Here is a 22443-nt window from a genome sequence, read left to right as displayed (position 1 = left end):
GGACGAGCCACGCTGGCAGCCGCCACCCACGGCCCGGGAGCAGCTCACCAAGGAGCTCTTTCGGGGCCCTCTTGGCTGCCAGAGGCCTCCTTCCCGCCCCCCACCCCCTGCCCCACGGCGCTCCGGCTCCTGCACGCGCTCCCTGCACCTGCTCCCCGCGCCGGCTCGGTGTCCTGGGCGCCCTGCAGAGGGTTTGGGAGAAAGGGCCGCTGAGGGGAAGCTTCTGGCTGCTGGGATCATCCTGGAGAAAATACAGCCCTGCCCTTCAAAGAGTTTAGAGTCCAGCAAGGCACGCAGACACGACGACTCGCTCAGAGCGGGGTAAGTAGGGGGCACCCTGAGGGCGGCGTCAAGGGCACTAGAAGGAGGGAAGCATGAATTCCTTTTTTTTTTTTTTAAACATTTTTTTTATTTATTTATGATAGTCATACGGAGAGAGAGAGAGAGAGGCAGAGACACAACAGGCAGAGGGAGAAGCAGGCTCCATGCACCGGGAGCCTGATGTGGGATTCGATCCCGGGTCTCCAGGATCGCGCCCTGGGCCAAAGGCAGGCGCCAAACCGCTGCGCCACCCAGGGATCCCCTCTTTTTTTTTTTTTTTAAGATTTTATTTATTTACTCATGAGAGTCACAGAAAGAAAGAGACACAGGCAGAGGGAGAAGCAGGCTCCACGCAGGGACCCCGACGTGGGACTCGATCCTGGGCCTCCAGGTTCACACCCTGGGCTGAAGATGGGGCTAAACCGCTGAGCCACCCGGGCTGCCCGGGCAGCATGAATTCTGCATGAGGGGTTGGAGGATGTGTCGCCTCGTGATGTCTGAGCGGGGCCCTGGGGAAGAAATAGGACTTCAGTGGGTTCAGAAAAGGGCAGGCCACCTGCCCCTCGGTGCTGCCAAGACCCGCCCAAACCTCACAGCACTTCAGTTTTTAATCTTCCACCCTTGAACTGTAAACTCCCAAGGACAGGACCGTAACTTCTCCCTCATTATGTCCTGGTTTAACACAGTGCCCGGCACGCGGTGGTGATGCCCGGCGGCGTAGGCAGGTAATGGTCCCCCGAAGATGTCCCACAGCCGAACCTCAGGCCCTGTGACTCACACGCCCTCATCCTAATCCCTGGGACCTGTTACTTTGTGTGGGAAAGGGCACTTTGCAGATGTGATTAAGGTGAGGGTCTCGAGACGGGGAGATTATCTTGGATTATCTTGTGCAATCAGTCACAAAGGTCCTCGCAGGAGGAGGCAGGAGGGTCAGAGCCGGAGAGGTAGATGCGAGGACAGAAGCCGAGGTGGGAAGGAGCCCAGACCGAGGAACGTAGGTGGCCTCCAGCCCCTGGAACTCCCACCTGGAGCCGCCGAAGGAGCCGTCCCTTAGGGCCCCGACTTCAGCCTCGTAAGAGTCATTTCCGACTTCCGACCCCCGATCTGTAAGAGAATAAATTTGTGTTGTTTTTAGCCACTGAATTTATGCGATTTGTTACAGCATCAGAAGAGAAAGAAACCCCCAAACATACCCAAGCACATACTCGTTTAAGTGAAGGACCTCCCTCGGGTGAAAGGGGTGAACGGGCTTGGGCTTTGGAAGGCCTTCTCTCGGAGGCCAGGGCGCAGGACGCGAGGGGCAGAGCCGGGCAGCGGAGCCTGGGGGAGCAAGGCCAGGGGGCAGATGTTTGGGGGGGTTGGGGGCGCTGCAGAAGTAGCATCTGTGAAGCGTGGCTGGCGAGCTAGGAGTCAGCCAAAGGAATGACAGCGATTTGCAGCTTGGGAGATGGGGGCGATAAGGCACCTTCAAGCAGAAGGAACAAAAAGTGAGGAGTAGGTTTAGGTAAGAAGTCAGCGGTTGGGTCTGGACCTGTGTCCGGGGTCCTCCAGGACACGGGGGTGCAGGTGCAGAGCCACCATGGGAACGGATGCCTGCGAGGGGAGTTGCGGGGGGCAGAGGCTGGGAAGGGGTCACAGGGAGCCTGGGCCCTGGGAAAGGGGGACGGTCCTCAGCAACTGTGAGGTGAGAGGAGGGGCCCCAAGAGGGGAGACTGGGGACCGCCCAAGCTCCAGGGGCGGGTGGGGAAAACAGAGACACTGTAGAAAGGGAATTTTAAGAAGGCACAGCGGCCCGGAGTACAAAACGCTACTGGAAGGTCTACTAGGATGTGGCTGGCAATGCACGGTGGCCTCGAGGGGGGCAGTTTCGGGGGCCACAGGGTGTGGAACACAGGCTGTGTGGCTGGAGAGGTGGACGCAGAGTAAGGCAGTGGCGACGAACAATTATTTCGGGACACGCGTGAGCTGATAGGACATGGACGGTGGCACAGTAGGTAGACCCAGGAGGAGGGACCCTTACCGTCCTATCGCTGGTCAGCCGCTCTCCCCATCTGCCCTTTGCCCCTCAGACCCCTCTCACCTGCGGCCCCGTTAGTTTGCCTTCACCGGAAGGCCTCCTTCCCCCAAATCTTGCCCTCGGCAGTGCATTAGATGAGCCACGTGTCCTTTAAGGAGATCTTTCTTTCTTCCTTGAACTTGTACAAGTTATGACCCCAGGATTTGCTTCGTTGAGTGTAGCTAGAAGGAATCTTAAAGATCATCTAACAAAGACTTCCAAATATTTTTTTATCTATCTATCTATCTATTTATCTATCTATCTATCTATCTATCTATCTATCTATCTATCTAATTTTTAAGAAAGATTTTATCTCTTACAGAGAGAGAGAAAGAGAGAGCACGCACAGGTGGAGGGAGAGGCAGAGGGAGAGGGAGAAGCAGACTCCCCGCAGAGCAGGGAGCCCGATGGACACAGGGTTCCAACCCAGGACCCCACAATCATGACCTGAGCCAAACCACCCAAGTCCGCCAGGTTTCTGAACATTCTAAGCAACAGAATCCTTTTCTCTAACTATTTCTACTGTTAGAATTAAAATAGATAAGGCCTAGATATATAATATGTTAAATGGGTATTTTGTTTAAGATTTTATTTATTTAATCATGAGAGACACACAGAGAGGCAGAGACACAGGCAGAGGGAGAAGCAGGCTCCCTGTGGGAGGCCCGATGTGGGATTCTGGTCTCTGAGCACGGCCTGCCTGACCTCTGCCCTGAGGTCCAGTGGGTGCCCTGCATCCTGAGCCAGACCCAACCAGAGCAAGACGGACCGACTGCCCATTCCGGACATCTCTCCTGGCAAACACAGGTCAGTGGGCTGGGGAGAAAACCAAGTTTTCCTTCACTGGTTTGGTTGGTTTCTTTTTTGGCATCGGGCTCTGTTTTGCTTTGTTGTGGCATATTTTTCTCCACAGCAGAAGCTGGAGCGGATGCGATAATGCTTGGCTCTCTGGCAGCCCTCCCCCCCCCCGCCCCCCCGCCCCGACGCTTTTGTGTGCAAAGCAGTTTCAGGTGCACCCATGTCTCTCTCGAAAGAGTTCAAATTCTGGGAAACCACATGCACTCTGTTCAGTCGATGTTCGACTCAGAAGGGGTCTTTGGTGCAGAAAATACAGGCACCCACATAGGCCTATAAAATGCACACCAGTCTAATTCTGGTAAAAGTAGTAGTAATAATAATAGTAAAAATAGTAACACTGACTTCCAAATGGAGTTTGTGGGATGAGGTCCAGCTGTCTTTCTTCCTACTCAGAACCCATGGCCCCAATTCCCTGGCTGGCTCAGATGTTCGTTTTCCTATTCTCTTGCCTGGAGCATGTTTGCTCTCGGGTTCCCTCTTTACCTCTTTGGGACAGTGACCTGCTGGTGGCTGTAAGCCACCCTCCCTTCTCTGTGGCTCCCGGGCTTTGGCTTCATGACATTTATGTCCCCTTCTCTCTTTGCCCCTTTTGCTTTCACGATCGTGTGCCAGACATTTGCACTGCCCCTGGTTAGAAAGCAGGCTGTGCTGTCTACCTCTCAGCCACCCCTGCAAGCCCAGCCCAAACCTCTGGTACAACAGAGAGGGATCTCAACAAAGCCCACCGCGGCCACCACCCAGATGCCTCCACGCTCATGCTCCTTCCTTTTAAATTGTTCTCAGCAAGGGACACCCGGGTGGCTCAGCAGTTGAGCACCTGCTTTTGGCCCAGGGTGTGATCCTGGAGTTCCGGGGATTGAGTCCCATATCGGGCTCCCCGCAGGGAGCCTGCTTCTCCCTCTGCCTGTGTCTCTGCCTCTCTCTCTGTGTCTCTCATGAATAAATGAATAAAATCTTTAAAAAAAATAAAAAATTGTTCTCAGCAGAATGAATGAGTCTCTTTGCTCTCACATTACAGACAGGAACAGCAAGGGGTTAGTAAACCTACTGATGAGTATACAGTTACTCCAGAACAGGGGTCAGTAGACTTTTTCCATAAAGGGCCAGATAGGGCGAGCTGGATGGTCTGTCACTGTTTATACTGGATTCTTCCCTACTGCAAGAGTAAATTACTGATTAAAGATTTTATTTATTTATTCATAAGACACACACAGAGAAAGAGAAGCAGAGACAAAGGCAGAGGGAGAAGCAGGTTGAGTGCCCTTACCATTTTAGTGACTTTTTTTTTAAGATTTTATTTATTTATTCATGATAGAGAGAGGGGGGGGGACAGAGACACAGGCAGAGGGAGAAGCAGGCTCCATGCCGGGAGCTCGATCCTGGCTCTCCAGGGTCATGCCCTGGGCTAAAGGCAGGTGCCAAACCGCTGAGCCACCCAGAGATCCCATTTAGTGAGTTTTTTTCTTTGACAGTTCCAATAAAACTTCATTTACGGACATTGAAACTGAAATATTTTTCAGACATCATAAAATATTCTTCTTCTTTTGATTTTTAAAAACCATCTAAAATTGTAAAAACCATTCTTAGCTTGTGGGCTGTGTAACAACAGGTGGTGGGGTCAGGCCTGGCCCACGGTAGTTTGCAAGCCCTGCTGTCGAAGAACGAGGGCTAGACGGGACTTCCGGGGTGTGTTCAGGGCAAGGGACACGTGGATCCTCTCTGCCACCTGCGTCTGGGTGAATACGATGGGGTTTTGGAAGGTGGAAAGTGTAACTTATGACACTCCGTGGGGCCCTAAGTGTCTAACTGCTAAGCCCTGCTTCCTGATGCTCCTTGCATCAAAAATCCAGCGTCTGAAATCAGACACGTGTGGTTGTGCTGCTTGAGTGCTGTGTTAGCACTTGGATGCCAGCACGCTGGGGCTCTGGAAATAACCCCTCCTTATTTTTAACACCCTTGCCTAGTCAGATGGTCTCTGGTTTCTCCCAAAGAAACTCCCAGGGCCCAGCGATCCGGGCTGGAATTCAGAACCCCTAAGTCTTATCGGTAAACAGGACCCCATTACCCGTCATCCCCACACCTCCCTACAAAAGTCCTCGACACAGGCCAGGGGGACATGGTTTTCTTTTTCCTTCGGGGTCGTGGGGCCGCTGGGCTGGCCGATGTCAGGAATCCAAGCAATTTCTATGCAAGGCTCAAGGAAAAAGTAGGTTTTCAAAGAGCTTTTATTTCAAACACAGATTGTACCCAGTTAAAAAATGCTCCTCAGGTGTCTTGGAAACCAAGGAAAGGGTGTATCTTGTCCCAGAGAAGGAGGGAGGGGTTGGCTATTTACACAGGCAACACCCAGAACTGGTGAAGGAGCACAGGGTGTCCCTAGAGGGCTAACAGAGGACAACTGGACCCAGCTTATCAGAGACAGGCTCAGTGAGGGCGGCCTGGAGCTCCAGGGGAAGGTCGGTCCTCACCAATCACCTGTGCACCTGCTGGCCCCACTGCGCCCGCCCGGCGTCAGGTGTGCATCACGTCCACTTGCTGGATTGCCAGGGAGGCCTGTCACGGCCCAGAGCAGGGCTCAGAGAGGGGAGCGGCAGCGGCTGTGGTGGGCTGGTGGGCGCGGGGGAGGGGCAGGCCCCGCCTCCTCTCTAGAACGTTCTGGGCCAGGCCCGGCTTCCTGAGGGCAAAGCCCCGGGGGCGGCTGGGGCTCCGGGAGGGCTAGTGCTCGGGCTCGGCGTCCATGCAGGACTCCCAGGGGTTCTGGGGCATCCGAGGCAGCGAGAAGAGCAGGAGGGCGAGGCCGCCGAGGAAGAGGAGGACGAAGGCGGCGCAGGCGCAGGCGAAGGACCAGGAGTAGTAGTAGTCGATCCACGCCGTGTGCTCGCTGTCGATCATGCGCTTCACCGACTGCCGCGTGACCTCCACCGACACGAAGATGCACAGGCCTGCGGGCCACGCCCCTCAGGGAGCTGCGGAGGGGGCGCCCCGGCCCGGCCCCCGCCCCCGCGCCCCTGCCCGGCCCCCGCCCCTGCGCCCCTTCGCGTCCCGCCCCTGCTCGCCCCGCACCCCGCGCCCCTGCCCGCCCTGCGCCCCGCACCCCGCGCCCCTGCCCGCCCCCCGCCCCGCGCCCCTGCCCGCCCCGCCTCTGCACCCCCCGCGCCCCGCGCCCCTGCCCGCCCCGCGCCCCGCACCCCCGCCCGCCCCGCGCCAGGTGCACAGCCCCGCCCCAGCCCCCCCCCCCCACCTGCGAACGCGTAGAACATGGACGCGGGCCGCAGCAGGTAGTCCCGCTTCCTCCCGCAGGACAGCAGCGCGCACGTGGTCCCCATGATGATGAAGCCGAGGCTGAAGACGGCGATGGCGGCGGCCGAGATGCTGTACTCTGCGGGACGGGCAGGCGCGGCGGCGGCTCAGCCTGTGCCCCGGCCCTGGGGAGCACGCGGAGGGCCGCGACGAACCCCGCACTCGGAGCCACGCAGCGGGGAAGGCGGACCGCGATGGCACCCGGACCCCCTTCCCGCTCCCCGGGGGTGGGGGTCCTGAGCTGCGGGCTCCCTCCCCGGGCCGGGCCGCAGACCTTTCTGGAGCGGAAAGCTTCCTGCGAGCCACGGGGCAGAGGGCGGGCTCGCCGTGAGGGTGGTCTGTCCTGGGTCGTCAAGCAGCCGCTGCAGGGTGGCTTGTTGCAGGGCCCCGTGGGTGATCGTGTGTGTGCATGCACCACTGTGCACATTGCCGGAGAGAGCGTGCTCGTGTGTGCACTGGCATGGAGACTAGTCCTACAGTTGGGGGCCCTGCCGGGCCGGGAAAGGCCTCCCCACAAGCTCCCTCAAGGCCTCGGGATGGCTGGCCACCCAGGGCTGTGGTCTCGGGGCGCCGAGCTGCTTTTCATCGCAATGGTTTGTGCCAAACGATTCTCTGGCTCAGCAGCCTTCACAGAAGTCACTCTTCCTGACCCTCCCTGCTTCCCCCACCAGCTCACCTTTCTGAGTAGTGACTTCGAAGATCTCCGAGGTCTCGCCAGGGTTAAAATGCCTGAAGTAGGAACAGTTTTTCTCTGCAAAGGGGGGAGACAGCCTATGAGTTGAGCCAAAGGGCCTGCAGCCCCAGCAGAAGCTCCACCCAAAGGCGGTGGGTGTGATCCCACTGGACCTGCCCTCATTCTCCTAAACCCGGAATCTGGGCTGAAACAAACCTCTTTCTCTGACCCTTAGACCAACATTTCAGTAGGAGAAGGGGGTTTCATAAGAGGCCAGGAAGCAAAGGCTGACTCAGTCGAGAGGGCACATAGTGCTCTGGGTTCTGAGCCCATTAGGTAGATGGGATAACTGAGGCTCAGCAACTCGTTTGTCACAGGGTGTAGGGAACACCACTAACAAAGGGCCAAATGGTGCTTCTCACCGTTTGGAGCTTATTCTGCCCCCCCCCCCCCACCAGGAGATGGTGGGCAGTGTCTGGAGACAGTTTTGGTGTCACTACTAGCACGTAGTGGACAGAGGCCAGGAATACTGCTAACATCCTACAACGACAGACCAGCCCTGTACAACATAGAATTGACTGGCCCCACTATGTCAGTAGGGCTGAGGATGAGAAAGCCTGGTCAAACCAAAATCTAGGCCCGTCCTGATGCACTGGGTGTGACCCGGAAGCCCGTGATGTTTTTCAAAGGCTTTCCAGAAGATTCTGATGCTCACCCAGTTTGGGAAGCCCTGCTCCAGGTCCCTTAAATGCCCCCACAAAGAGCTTTTCTGAGTGGGCCAAATGGATACTTTTGGGTGCAGGGAGGAGTGCTTCCATTCAAGAGCCAATTGTGACCATGTGTCATTTTATCAGACCTTCGACCCCTGTGGCCATAGAGACGGCCCAGACAAAACCTTTCCTGCCTAGCCAATTGTTCTATCTGATTAGTGTCAGAGAAGCCGTAGAAGATCTGTGAGTGGCAGGACCAAAAATCTGGTTTTTTTGGGGGGGGCCGGGGGGGGGGGCAGAGGAAGGACTCAGAACAAAGAAATTCATGCGGGTTTTAAACACAATTTCAGGCATAATTTCTCTTCCATTTTTCTCCTTAAAATTTCTCTTGTCACTTGACATACTTCAAAATCAAAGGATATCCTTAAACCTCCCCCCTCAAAAAAACCCAAAGGATATCCTTATTGCTTAATGAATACAGTTTGATATTGTTTACTCCATTTTTAGGAAGTAGGTGAATGGTTTTTAAAAATCATGCTATTTTGCGTTTCTTAAAAAAAAAAAAATTAAATTAGGCTGCTTTTTATTTGTGTAAGGCCCTCCATCGATTTCTTTTTCCCCTGGGCGGGCCCACGACTCTCCACTCCTAGTTCAGATGGCGTCTAGTTTGCACATTCATTTCTTCACTTTCAGGCTCTGTTGAGATTATCACGATTATTGGTGCCTGGTTTCTTTAGGAAATGCACCTGAGGCGGTGCCAGAGTCACAGCTTTCGTGGGGTTGCAGGCCTTCTTCCCTCTGACCTAAATCATCTTATTGCCGCTTAGCCTATGGCCTCCCCCCCCCCCCAACCCTGTCCCCCCTCCCCCAAGGTCAGGGTTGCTGGGTTGCTGCTGCTCCCGAGGGGGAGGAAGGAAGTGACCCCTGGAGCCCAGCCTGGTTTAGCCACAGTAAGTGTTCTGAGAGGTAAACAGCTTTCTCTTTGAGCTTCTATATTTAAATCACTTTCCTTTTGAGCAGAGTTACCTGGGGTGTCTGACTGCCGGGGTGATGTCAGAATTAATGCTGCTCTTTTTTTTTCCTCACAGCTTCCGGCGCTATTTTAGAGCCTAATGCAACCCTCTTCTGTTGGTTAGATTATTAGCTCCAGATAATTTTTTTTTTTTTTTTTTAGCTCCAGATTCTCTTGAATCACTGCTTCCGAGTGGCTCGTGCTGGGCCACAAGTCTCCGTGTGTGTCTCCCTCTGGACAAAGGAGCATTTCTGTTTCATTCTTTAAGGGCCAATTTCGGTGATCATTGAAAACCCTCTGAAGAGAATTGACCGGATTCAAGCGTATTTCACGGTCAGCTGCCCCCTGACCACGCGGTCCGCGAGGTAAAAGCCTTTGGAGCCGAGGGCGGCCAGACCAAGGCCCACCAGAGCCCGGCCGCAGCGCAGCGCTTTGGCAGCTCGGGCTGCTGAGCCTCCCTTGTGGCCTTGGGGGGTGCTGTCAGCCCCCGCCAGATGGACGGCACAGCACGCTCCCCCCACCCGGACACACCGCCGCCTGCGTAAGCCCGTGCTCAGGCCCTAGCGGGAGGCTGCGTGTCTGGGGAAGCCGGCCTGGGGGTTTCCCGGGGGAGAATTTCCCCTTCAGCAGCCCCGGCACACTGTCTCTACCTCCTGTCCTCCCCTGTTTTTTTTTTTTTTTTTAATTTTTATTTATTTATGATAGTCACAGAGAGATCCCCAAGTAAATAAAATCTTAAAAAATAAAAATAAAAAGAGAGGGCGGGGGGGACGGGGTTGGCCCATCCATTCTCAAGCCCAAGGTTCAGCTACGTCAGGGAAAAGCTGAGACTTCCAGATGTGCTGTGTGGGAGCCACCCCCACCCTCCTGGGGACCCCCCCATCCCACACATGTGACATCATTCAACAGGGGAGGACAGGGGATCCCTGGGTGGCGCACTGGTTTAGCGCCTGCCTTTGGCCCAGGGCACGATTCTGGAGACCCGGGATCGAATCCCACGTCAGGCTCCCGGTGCATGGAGCCTGCTTCTCCCTCTGCCTGTGTCTCTGCCTCTCTCTCTCTCTCTCTCTCTATGTCTATCATAAATAAATAAATAAATAAATAAATAAATAAATAAATAAATAAATCTTTAAAAAAAAGATTTTATTTACTTATTCATGAGAGACAGGGAGAGAGAGAGGCAAGACACAGGCGGAGGGAGAAGCAGGCTCCCTGCAGGGAGCCCCATAGGGGACTGGATCCCAAGACCCTGGGATCACAGCCTGAGCCAAAGGCAGACGCTCAACCACTGAGCCACCCAGGTGCCCCCTCTCCCCTCTCTTAAACGTGAGGAAGGCCGGAGTCTTCTGCCCTGCAAGAGTAACATCTGCTGCAGGGCCGCATGAGCCCCTCTGGAAGACGATAAGCCCCTTTGTGGTCCCTGATGACCCCAGCAGCATGTCAGACCCAGCCGTCATTCCGGACACATCCGGCACCAACAAGACGCTCATTCAGGAAGAATCAAGCTGGGCATCTGCCCGTGTCACTCAAGAGTTGCCTAGGGTCCTGCTCAGGTGGGCAGACCCTGCTTCTGCTTCTTTGTCTGAGGGATTCTGGGTAAACAGAGCATCAAGAGCAACTTAAAAAGGAAGGACATCCTAGTTGGGCTCTGTGTGGACCACTTAGTCACGGGTGAGGGGCTTGGAGGAGAGAGGCAGTGACAGCTCTGTGACAGCTGTGCAGATTCTGAGTCTTCCTGCCTCTGCCTTTCTGAAGTCCTTCCGTTGCCTCTTCCCTGGCTTCCATCACAACTGCACAAAGCTCAGGGCTTATGGCTTAGTCTTGATGGATTATAGCCCCTTCACTGGGCAGAAGCAGCAGGACGTTGATCCTACTCCTGCAAATTTCATGGGGGGCTGGCATTATACACACCAAAACCACCCAGATTGGTTGCTTACTGTGTTTCGAGCCAAATCTGTGCTTTGAATCAAGTCAGTGGAGATACCAATGTCAGGGTGATGACCTGGGACCAATTATTAGGAAGTCTGAAGTTCCTCCAGCCTCCTTTGTCTCTGTGAATGGCTCACAGTGACTCTAATATTTGTATTTCTATTTTTCTATATTTCAGAAATGTCTGTCATGAACAGTCCTAAGACTCAGTGGGTTGTTCCTTAAAAATATAGTGAACTTGGGGGTGCCCGGGTGGATCATGTCGGTTGAGCATGCAACTCTTGGTTTCAGCTCAGGTCATGATCTTGGGGTTGTGAGATGAGCCCCGCATCAAGCTCTGCACTCAGCAAGGAGTCTGCTTAAAACTCTCTCTCCCTCTCCCTCTGCCCCTCCACTCTGCTCTCTCTCTCTCTCTTTCTCATAAATAAAAATAAAACTTTAAAAATAATATGGTGAACTCAGCTATTGAGCTGGCCTGGGGTTGGGTATCATGGCTAACCAAGTATTCGGATTCAGGGAATGCCTGCACAGAACTATATCTAACGAAGTTGGTCCGAGGGTTGTGGGTTATTGTTAAGCTGTTTAACTAATCTAACGGTGCCAATTTCAAAGAATTATAACAGGAGACACATTTAACTACAACCTGAACTTGAGTTAATGCAGGTTTTCTCTGATAGTTGGGATAATTTATATGATTAGGGGATGCTTCTGGGTTATCACTGAGAATGTATCAGTGTACCCAGTGCTGGGGGATGCAGACTTTAATATATTTAAAAAAATACCTTGTTGATTTACACAAAACCAAGGGAACTAACTACTTAGGGGTCGGAAAAAATATTTCACTTACTTGTTACTTGCATCAATGCCAGGGCTGTCTTCACCCTTTTTGTAAAAAAGTTCTTGATGCCTCGACAGTGGTTTCTCTGTGCTCTGTCTCCCCCCACCGCTCTGATTGAGGACTTCTATCAAATGGGTTGCAAAAGTCCCCAGGACCCAATCCCAGAGGGTCAGATCATTGCTGTTATATGGGGGAAAAGTCTGAGCTGGGTCTCTAGCATGGGTTCATGTGGATGGGAAAGGGAGCCCCTGAAATTCTTGGGCTCCATAACACGATGTTCTTCCATATGGCTCCAGTTCCTGCACCAGGTACTGGGAGAGAGGATGGGCCATAAGGGAAATGGGGTATTGGGGCAGTCTGCTGCCTTAGCCTGGAGAGACAGCGCCTGAGAGAAACAACATTCCACCCAACCCACGGGCAGGGAATGATGAATCATCCCTCTGGGGTGATTCACTTGGGCTTTCAGACAGACAGCGTCTCCTGACAGTGGGGGAAGACCCTTCTCTCATTCTGAAGGCATTGGAATTGACCTTAGATGTTAATCTTTGCATGACAGTCCTTCTAAAACCCTTTGGGTCAGTAGGGAAAACCAGATTAGACAGTTTATGTCCTTAGAGCCTCCAACGCTCTAAGGCCAAATAGGAACTTAAAAAGTCTCCTCTATTGAACCAGCCCCCGGCTGAGCTTCTAAAGCATGGCCTGCCAAAAGTTGGCCTCTTATGTGTTTGCCTGGATCAGCAGCTTTGAGGAATTGTGTTTGTATGTGCAGTGGGAGTGGGGTATCATATGGGAGTGGGCTGGTGAGGAAAGGAGCTCTGGATTTGAGACTTGGGTGTTGAACCTCTACTTGTGAGAAGGTTAGCTTGGGAAGGCCACTCTGAGCATCAGTTTTCCCACATGTAGAACGAGAACCACCTAAAGAATGACAGCCTCCCCACTGGCTTGTTGTAAAGTAATATAATGCAGCAACCAAGAAGGTGGATTTTAGGGGTATGAGCCCTAGCTGGTCTGCCATGGTAATTGTGTTGACCTCGGTCAAGTTACCCAACTTCTCTGTGCCTCATTTTCTTTATCTGTAAGATGGGATGATGGTAATAGTATGGATCCTGTAGAGGATTTTGTGAGGATTAGATGAGTGTATATATATTTCTGTTTGTCATCCCACTGCCTTCTGGCCTCCATGGTTTCTGGGAAAAGTATCAGCTATAAATCTTACCTTACTAAGGTCTATTGTATGTGGTGAGTCATTTCTTGCTGCTTCCAAGGTTTTGTGTCTTTATCTTTTAACAGTTCTGATTATGATATGTCTAGGTGTGGATTTGTCCTACTAGGATTCATTAAGCTCTATAAATTTTAAGATTAATATTTTTCATCAAATTTGGAAACTTGAGATGCCTGGATGGCTCAGTGGTTGAGTATCTGCTTTTGGCTCAGGGTGTGGTCCCAGAGTCCCAGGATTGATTCCTCACTGGGCTCCCCTTGAGGAGCCTGCTTCTCCCTCTGCCTATGTCTCTGCTTCTCTCTCTGCATCTCTCATGAATAAATAAATACAATCTTTTAAAATTTTTGGAAACTTTTCAGCCATTATTTTTCTGCTTTGCTGCTTCCTGCTCCTTTCTCTCTCTTGTCCTTCTGGGACCACCATTATGTGTATATTAGTGCATTTGATATTATCTCACAGGTCTCTGAGGCTCTGTTCTTTTCTTCTTCTTTTTTTTTCTGTCTATTCCTCACATTAGTTAATCTCAATTGATCTATCTTCAAGTTCACTTATTATTATTATTTTTTGCACCTGCACAGATCTGCTATTTAATCCTTCTAGTGAGTTTTCCATTTCAATTATTATAGTGCTCAACTCCAGCATTTCTCTTAGGCACTTTATTTTCTTTTGTGTGTGTGTGTATGTTTTCTTTTTAAAGATTTGTTTATTTATTTAAGAGAGAGAGAGAGAGCATGAGCAAGAGGGGCAGAGGGAGAGGAAGAGAGAATCTCAAGCAGATTCTGCACTGAGTGCAGAGCCTGAAGTGGGGCTTGATCTCATGACCCTGAGATTACTACCTGAGCCAAAACCAAGAGTCGGACACTTAACCAACTGCACCACCCAGACACCCCAACTGGGTTCCATGCCCAGTGCAGAGTGCAACATGGGTCTTGAACTCACACTATTAGGTCCTTTTACAATAAATTCTATCTCTTCATTGATAATTTGTATTTCATGAGACATCATTCTCATCTTTAGTTGTTTAGACTTTTTTTTTTTTCTAGTTATTTGAGTGTATCTAAAATAGCTGATTTAGGGCAGCCTGGTTTAGCACCGCCTTCAGCCCAGGGCGTGATCCTGGAGACCCGGGATCGAGTCCCACGTCAGGCTCCCTGCATGGAGACTGCTTCTCCCTCAGCCTGTCTCTGTGTGTGTGTGTGTGCGCGTGTGTGTCTCTCATGAATAAATAAATCAAATCTTAAAAAAAATAAAATAGCTGATTTATAGTCTTTGAGACCAATATCTGGTTTCCTTAAGGATCTATGGACTGGCTTTATCCTCCTTATTTATGGGCCATACTGTTTTACCTCTTTACATGTCTTGTGATTTTTTTCAACTTAAAATTTAAATTTAAAGCTGAAATACTTAAACAATATAATGAGCAACTCTGGAAATCAGAGTCTCACCCTTCCCTAGGATTTGCTCACTGTTTATTATGGTTTGTTTAGTGACCTAATTAATTTTGCAAAGTCTGTTTTCTTTGTTATGTGTGACCTCTGAACTCTGCTCAGCTCACATTTTGTAAAATGCTTGGACTAATACACCTCCTAGTCTTTACTGAGGGGCTCTGTGCTAAGCAGAGAGCTAAGTACTCCGCCAAGCAGCCCACATTTCTGCCTTAGCCGCCGCTTTCTGCTTTCCCACAGCCTCAAGATCAGCCTGAGGTGAGAGCTTAGGGCCTTCTTGGGCTTTCCTGTGCACCATACAGCGCTGTGCATGCACATGGCCTTCCAAATTCTCAGGAATATGTTGGAGCTTTTCTTTTCTTTTTCAAAGATTTTATTTATTTATTCATGAGAGACACCCAGTGAGAGGCAGAGACACAGAGAGAGGGTGAAGCAGGCTCCCCCTAGGGAGCCCAATGAGGGACTTGATCCCAGGATCCTGGGATCACACCCTGAGCCGAAGGCAGATGCTCAACCACTGAACCACCCAGGCATCCTTGTTGGAGCTCTTCCAAGCCACCTATGGACATCTAACTCTCTAGCTGTTTTGGTAGCCTATTGTTTGCCCTAACTGTTGTCTACTGCCTCAGGAAATTATGCTATTAAACATTTGTTTCTAATTGTTTTTGCCAAATGCCCCCTGAGAAAAAGACTGTTTCCACTGAGTGAGCTCAGCATCAGGTCAAATAAAGACAACCTTACAAGTGGGGACTTCCAGGGAACCACCAGGCAGATCAAATAATGACAGTTCTCTGGGAATGAGGCTTTGAATGAGATCCAGCCCCATCTGTCCCCTTTGGGGGCTAAATTTACACTGTTTGCAGGCTATTGGTTTTCAAGGCTCTAATAGACTTGGGGAGTGGGGAACAGAAATAGAGCAAGTTAAAGCACCACAAAACTCACCATTCTGACTCAGATTCACCTGTTTTTCTTGAATAAGCACTCGCTGGATTGCTGCAAGATTCGTTAGTGTCCAGGGTTCTGAAAAGGTTTGTTCTGACCGTGTTTTGCTAGAGTTCTCATTGTCTTTATGGAGAAGACATTTAGGGGGATTCTTACCCTGCCATTTCTTCTGATGTCATTCAAAGTTAAAAGATGGGAGGCACTGAAAACAATATTTGGCAGATTTGTGTTTGCGGTCCCTATTACTGCTATTAATAATAAGCGAGAGAACATGTATGCACTCTCTTCCTCCCTCTAGAAAAAAGTAACCCCACAGAGCACAGGAAAGGTGGGTGGGGAAGGTGTCCATCTGCAGAGAAAGGAGAGGGGAGATTGCTGGCACATACTTCAGAAGCTTGTCAAGGGTAGGGCTGGGCTCACAAGCGTGGGAGGTATGATTCACTCTGGAGCAGGGCAAGAAGGCGTAGAGATAGACTCTGGTCAGGGTCAGGACCAAACCATGCCTGTCGGGCCTGTGCAGCTAACCTCTTGCTAGTTTGTCCCTTCCTTGTATGGACTTGCCTCGCCTCCTTGCTCATCTGCTCTATAAACTCAGCAGACTTTAAAAGGTGGGTGCCTCTGAGGACAGGTGGACGGGACCATGGCAGGGCACTCCCATGCGTGGTCCGTGGAGAATCTGCCTCCCCCTGCCCTGCCCCACCCATGGGAATTGGCTGGATGATGCATCTGTTTACGGCTGTGCTGGGCCGGGGCTGAAGAGCGCGGACATGTGAGCTACGTGATACCCTTCAAGCACATGTCCACGTCTGTTAAAGCCCTCGGCCCGGGGACGCAGTGTTTCTAAGACAGCTGGGTATTTACGAGTCTTCTGTGTGTTCAGGGGGAATGAGCGAGGCAGGGGTTTTCTAGAGCCAGCAGGAGGGAAAAGAGGAGGAAAAGGAGAAGTAGAGGAATGGGGTTTGGGCTCCTTTGTCCCATGCACAGACTGCAAGATCTCTGGGGACTTAGCCCTGACTTCCTTGAAAGTTCAAGGAACTGGGTTCAAGGAACACCCAGTCTGATAACAGAGGGAATAATTCTGCAAGGCAGGTGGGTCCCTGTACTCGCCTTGGCCCACTGCCACCTTACGGTGCCATTTGTAAAGGCTGAAAGGGGCTTTGCAGAGCCCGAACACTGTATTTTACAGGGGGAAGCAGAGGCCGCAATGGGCATGGTGGACCCCAGAGTCATTGGAGTGTCGTGGGCAATGCACGCAGAGCCCAGTCCTCTGGTTCTCCACGCAGGGCTCTTTCCCCAGCGTGTGCTCTGTTCGCTATGAGTGTGGAGGGCTCCGCATTTGTAGCATAGACTGGTCACCCTAATACCACCCTGATCCTTCACGAGGAGCTCACCTCGGATGTGCGGTTCGGTCACAGGGTAGGAAATTGGGGAACGCACTGAAATCAGAGCAGGAGGACACGCATCCCAGCTCCGAGGGGTCTGAGCTAAGAGAGGATGTGCAGGTGTGACAGTTCTGACAAAAGGCGGGAGGCTCGTCTACGACCGGGCCCTGCTTTACAGATGTGTGGCTTCTGCGGTCAACCAAGGCCCTGCACACAGAAGGGACCCACACTCGGCTCCGTGCGTCACTGTTACCATCTCGAAATCCTTAAAAATATTCACAAAGAGCCCTGCGTTTTCATTTTGCGCTATGCTGTGCAAATCTGGTGGCTGACCCTGGGGAGTGACCGTGCCAGCCGCACATGTCCCTGCAGCCTGAGGACTTAGGGCCACTGAACCTGTCTGTGCAGGGAGAAAGGAAAGCGGGGTCACCCAGAAGGATGGCCACTGCGGGGGCCAGGGCCTCAGGCCTGTTAGGCCCAGGTGGGTAGCCCCCTGCTCAGGGTGAAGGCCGGGAGCCTCTGCGGGACAGAAAGAGGGACAGACGCCCTGGCTTTACAAGCGGCCCTGGCCAGTAGGACAGAGGCCGTTCGGATCCTCTTCCCTGGGCACCGAGGCTGGGCACGATCTCTGCTCTGAGGCAGGGAAACCTGCCCTCTTTCCCAGCGGCACCTTTTCCAGGGGCAGGAAGCAGGGCAGGAGGCAGGGATGGGGTCAGAGGGTGGGTACGTTACCCCCAGGCAGGGTGATGGGTCCGCACGTCTTGTCCTTGCTGTCAGTCATGACAATGCGCTTGGTGCAAATCCGCCAGAGGCCGAAGTGGGCCGCCTCGCAGGTGGCATTGTGGTGCTTCACCTCGGGGCTCAGCACGGCCCAGTGGTCGGTCACCACGGCCACCAAGGCCAGCACGATGCCCACCAGGATGCAGAAGAGGGTCGCGCGGACCTTCGGCGCTTTGGTCTGGGACATGGTGGTGGTGGAGGAGTGGGTGCCCTGGGCACAGTCTGGTGGCAGTGTGTCCCGCGCAGGTGGCAGCCAGGCTGGGGAGGTGGCGGTGATTATTGAGCTGGGGGTGGAAGCTAAGTTTAGTGCGTCCGGCTGAGCCAGAGTGGGCTGGCCTCGGGGCTGAGGGACACCAGACGGGGCTGAGCAGCTGCCCAGACGTGTCAGGGGCCTGAGGGAGGCTTCTATTAATGCACATCCCAGGCGTGTCACCGAGGATAGCTTCTCCTCGGGTTTCAGGACTTTGTTTCCCTCCTGAGACCTAAAATACCTCAAGGAGGGGCAGGGAGAGAAGGCTCTAGATGGTGACTTGGGATCTCCACGATTAGCAGCTCAGGATACCTGAGTTGGAGGCAGTGAGGGATAGGCCACAGGGATACTAGATGTGTGGGAATGTGCTTGCTCTGGGCTGCAGGAGGAGGCGATACAGCTGGGTGACGGCAGGGGACCCTGCGGGACACAGGTACCACAGCCCAGCTCCCACACTGGGCAGGCCGGTCACCAGTGCAAAGGGGTGTGAGTGGGTCCTTGTCCTGGGGGTCTGGGGAATGCAGGAGCCTGCGTGGGGACATCTTGGGGCTCCTCCACCAGAACCACCAGGGGCCCACCTCCCTGGCTTTAGCCTCAAGTCCTAGCACAACCCTAAACTGCGGGAAGATTCCTGGTGGTTCCTGGGCCTGGCATTACCCAGCACTGTGCCTGGCGTGGGAATGCTTTTTCCTTTTCAATTCTCCTCCCACCCCTTCAACTGGGTCCAGAAGGAAAGGAAGTCTTTAGCTAACCTTTCTGATGCTTGCGAATCAAAGACTAGCTTGGAGAGGACAAGGAATCTAGCTGGACCTGACTGTCGTTCTGTTTTTATTTTACTGTTTGAGTTTTACTTCTATTAACGTTTCACCAGTTCTGTTTTCATTTACAAAATAAATATATTTAAGTTAAAAACAACAGAAGTGGGTTGGTCGGCAGGGAACTGTGAAGAGGCTGATGGTGTGTGGACACAGCAGAGGACAGAGGACAGTTTGGGATGGCCCCCAGAGAGTCCTGCGAGCCCGTGTGCCCCCCACCCCAGGCTCGAGCCCCTGGATCCCTCCTGGGTTCTGCATCTCTCTCTCTCTTTCTTTTTAAGATTTTATTTATTCATGAGAGACACAAAGAGAGAAGCAGAGACATAGGCAGAGGGAGAAGCAGGCTCCACGCAGGGAGCCTGATGTAGGACTCGATCCCAGGACCCTGAGATCATGACCTGAGACGAAGGAAGATGCTTAACAGACTGAGCCACCCAGGCGCCCTTCTGCATCTCTTCTTTATCAATTGACCAGTTGCCTCTTCTAGGGTCTATCCAAGAGGCTAGTGTGTGGCCAAGAATAGACCCCTGAGCTGGGCAGGGTTTTGACTTCAAAATCCCAGCCTCAGGCTGACACAGCTCACAGAAATACTCTGCCTGTGGGCGGAGAAGCACTCAGGCGTCCAGCCTTGGAGTCACAGACTGTTAATAATAACGATAATCATAGGAACCGCGCATCTTGTGTATCTATTGTATATCACGTGTTGTGGTAAACCTTTCCACATCATTGCCCCCCCGCCCCTTTTTTAAGATTTTATTTATTCATGAGAGACACAGAGAGAGGGGCCGAGACATAAGCAGAGGGAGAAGCAGGCTCCCTGCAGGAAGCCTGATGTGGGACTCCATCCTGGGACCCCGGGAACACAACCCGAGCTGAAGGAGCCCCTCAACCACTGAACCACCGAGGCTTCCCTCCACACCATTGCCTTTAAGCTTCATACCAATCCGTGAGGTGAGTGTGACTATTACGTCCGTTTTACAGGTAAGGATACAGAGGCCCAGACACACGAAGCAACTTGTCCGAGGTCACCCAGCAGGGAGATGGTGAAGCCAGGCTTCAGAACCCAGAGCCCGAACTCTAAAGCAATGCTTGGAGCTGGGAGGAGAGGTCAGGATCTACTGTGGCTACGGGGAGCAAAAGTATCCGTTTCCTCTGCCCTTCTAAGTCCTCAGCGTAGGCTCCCATCACTAGAGAAACACATCCAAACTTATTCCCTGTAAGTTTTCCATGGCACGGAAGCCTTGGCACGGGAAACAAAGACCCAGAGGAAGGGTTAAATCTGAGTGTTTTTATGCCAGTGGGATGAAGAGAGGAAAGTTGGTGGAAAATCTGATAGGAAAACAAGAAGCTATGAACTAAGTGCCCTAAGTTGGGGAAATGAGGTCTGTTCTGACCTCTCTTGGGGTGGGGGAGTCCTGAGTGCTCCATCCCAGTGAGCAGAGCATTAAAGACGGTTGGCCTCTTCCTTTGAAGTCGTCTTTGTGTAAATCTGCCATGATGGAGATTGCAGGGGGTTGCAGGTGATCACCCCCTACCCCTACCCTCCAACCCCCCCTACCCCTTGTTTGCAAAATTTCTCCAATCAGACCTTTTTTGCTCATTGAGGCCATTGTCAGACCCCCTGTGCACCTCTCCAGCACCTTGCTGGGCCAGGGCAGGGGCTCTGTGGAAGCTGGCGTTTGCTGGGAGCCAGGGCTGGGAGACATCTGCACCTGCTGGGTGGGCTCTCCCCTTTCCAGGGCAGGGGGAAGGAGGGCGTCCTGGGAGTGGGAACCAGCCTGCCAGGGATGGAGCAGCCACCTGGGCATCAGAGCCCCTCTCTGCCCTCTGGGATTCCCTCAGGTCATGGGCCTCCCTAAGCTGCCCTCCTGCGTCTCTAAATAAAGGCAGTGCTGGCCGGCTGGGGTGCTGGCCAGCATCACAGATAATGCTGTTTACCAGCTTAGCCTGGGCGAGGGGCTACGGACAGAATTATGTTGAAGCCCAAACCCCAATGTGATGGTGTTTGGAGGGGGGGAGGTCTCTGGGAGGTGATTAGGTTAGAATGAGGTCATGAGGGTGGGCCCCTCGTGATAGGACTCCTGTGCTTAAGAGGAGAGATACCAGAAGCTTGTTCTTTTTCCCTGCCACGTGAGGACTCAGTGAGGTGAGCCCAGGAAGAGGGCTCTTACCAGAACCCAACCGTACTGGCACCCTGATCTGAGACCTCCAGCCTCCAGAACCAGGAGAAAGTACATTTCTGTTGTTTAAGTGTTGTTTAAGTTTAAGTATTTTGTGTTCTGAGCTACTAGAGTAGGCAGTCATCCAGGATGGCTAGTGATATTATTATTATTTACAGGCCACAGATAGATCAGCTTTCTCTGATGGGTGATAAACCTCTGGACGGTAGAGACAATGAGGCCATATGACCTATTCCTTCTGGGTGCCCTCAGAGAACACCCCCAGATCGGAGCCCAGGGTGGGATCTTCATAGATGTTTGTTGAATGACTGAGGGATGGCTGGATGGACAGATGCACTAAAAGAAGGGGACGGAATCAAATAATTTATCCCACCAGATGATCCAGAGGACTTTTTAAAATTTTTTTTATTTATTCATGAGAGACACACAGAGAGGCAGAGGCATAGGCAGCAGGAGAAGCAGGTTCCCAGTGGGAAGCCGATGCAGGGCTTGATCTTAGGACTCCGGGATCACGACCTGAGCCAAAGGCAGATGCTCAACCACTGAGCCATTCAGGCGCCCCCCAGAGGACTTTTCTATGTGGTTTGAGGCCATAGGGACATTAGAAATGGTAGCTTGGACCAATGGCTAGTTCGCCTCAAGGTACTGAGGGACACCCCCGGAGGGCATCTTCATTATCCCTGAGGTCAAATTCAAAAGGAAGCAGCCTCCTGAGAGCCAAAATTTTTTACAATCTTTAGATATGGCCCAATCAGCTAAATGGGAGTTGTCTGTGTTTTATTTGTCTAGATGAACCAGTTTTCTTTTTTTTTTTTTTTTTTTTTTAGGATTTTATTTATTTATTCATGAGAGACAGAGAGAGAGAGAGAGGCAGAGACACAGGCAGAGGGAGAAGCAGGCTCCATGCAGGGAGCCCGACGTGGGACTCGATCCTAGGTCTCTGGGATCACGCCCTGGGCTGAAGACGGCGCTAAACCACTGAGCCACCCAGGCTGCCCGATGAACCAGTTTTCAATGGTCCCAAATGACTGTTCTTTTTCCAAGAAGGACCAGACATAAGTAGGGGAAAGAAAACGTCTCCCAGAGGTGGACCTCATTCCGAGCTGGGGCTACAGCCCACCTGGGAGGGTGCTGACTAAATCTTCCTTGGCAACATGCTGATCTAATTTTGAGCTCAGCCTTAATTAGGCTGCGCCATGGCCTTGGGCGTTTGATCTTAAGATACTCTAAAAAAGCACAGTGCCACCAGTTGGTCCAACCTCTTTACACCACTTCATCTGCCTCCCTACACTGTTCAGCTCAGACCTTCTGTTGCGTCGGGCTTGCTGCCCCCAATTCCATCCTCTGAGTCCAGGGGACCAGGAGCTCTTCCATCTTCAAAGCCCAAGATGGTGCCACTCTGACCTCTGCTTCTGTCATCATGTCTCTTTCTCTGACTGCTGCTTCCCTCTTTCCCTTAGATGGACTCTTGTGATGACACTGGGTGCCCCCCAGACAGTCCAGGAAAAGCTCCCCATCTCAAGATCCTCATTTTAATCATATCTGTGAAGTTCCCTTTGCCACATAGAGTGACATCTTTGCAGATTCCAGGGATTGGGACTTGGACATCCTTGGAGGCCACTGTCTGTGGGCACACGTGTTGATTAACAATTTGCTTGATTTTCTCTGGCCTCCAATTGCAGCTCAGATGCAGGAGAGGATGGAAGGTGAGATGAAGAGGGTTGGGGTTT

At 52.3% G+C, this 22443-nt stretch overlaps 1 protein-coding gene across 1 annotated transcript; it reads right to left on the bottom strand.

Moving 5' to 3' along the window:
- Window positions 1-5442: 5442 nt before the first annotated feature.
- CACNG1 (calcium voltage-gated channel auxiliary subunit gamma 1) lies at window positions 5443-17825 on the bottom strand. Its single transcript, XM_077853729.1, has 4 exons — window positions 17421-17825; window positions 7212-7286; window positions 6477-6614; window positions 5443-6177 (listed from the first exon to the last, which is right to left on the bottom strand). Exons 1-4 carry the CDS (start codon window positions 17653-17655, stop codon window positions 5951-5953), a joined length of 675 nt encoding a protein of 224 aa, XP_077709855.1. The 5' UTR covers window positions 17656-17825; the 3' UTR covers window positions 5443-5950.
- Window positions 17826-22443: the final 4618 nt, after the last annotated feature.

The sequence above is a fragment of the Canis aureus genome, chromosome 16 (genome assembly GCF_053574225.1).
Source record: "Canis aureus isolate CA01 chromosome 16, VMU_Caureus_v.1.0, whole genome shotgun sequence".
Lineage (NCBI taxonomy): Eukaryota > Metazoa > Chordata > Mammalia > Carnivora > Canidae > Canis > Canis aureus.
Note: the sequence above shows the minus strand (reverse complement) of the source record. Positions and strands in the feature narration are given on the sequence as shown.

Coding starts and splice junctions, on each gene's coding strand:
- CACNG1 (XM_077853729.1), bottom strand. CDS start 17,655: ATGTCCCAGACCAAAGCGCCGAAGGTCCGCGCGACCCTCTTCTGCATC. Junction 6,615..7,211: donor CGAAGTCACTACTCAGAAAG/GTGAGCTGGTGG, acceptor CCCGTCCCGCAG/AGTACAGCATCTCGGCCGCC. Junction 6,178..6,476: donor CATGTTCTACGCGTTCGCAG/GTGGGGGGGGGG, acceptor CGTGGCCCGCAG/GCCTGTGCATCTTCGTGTCG.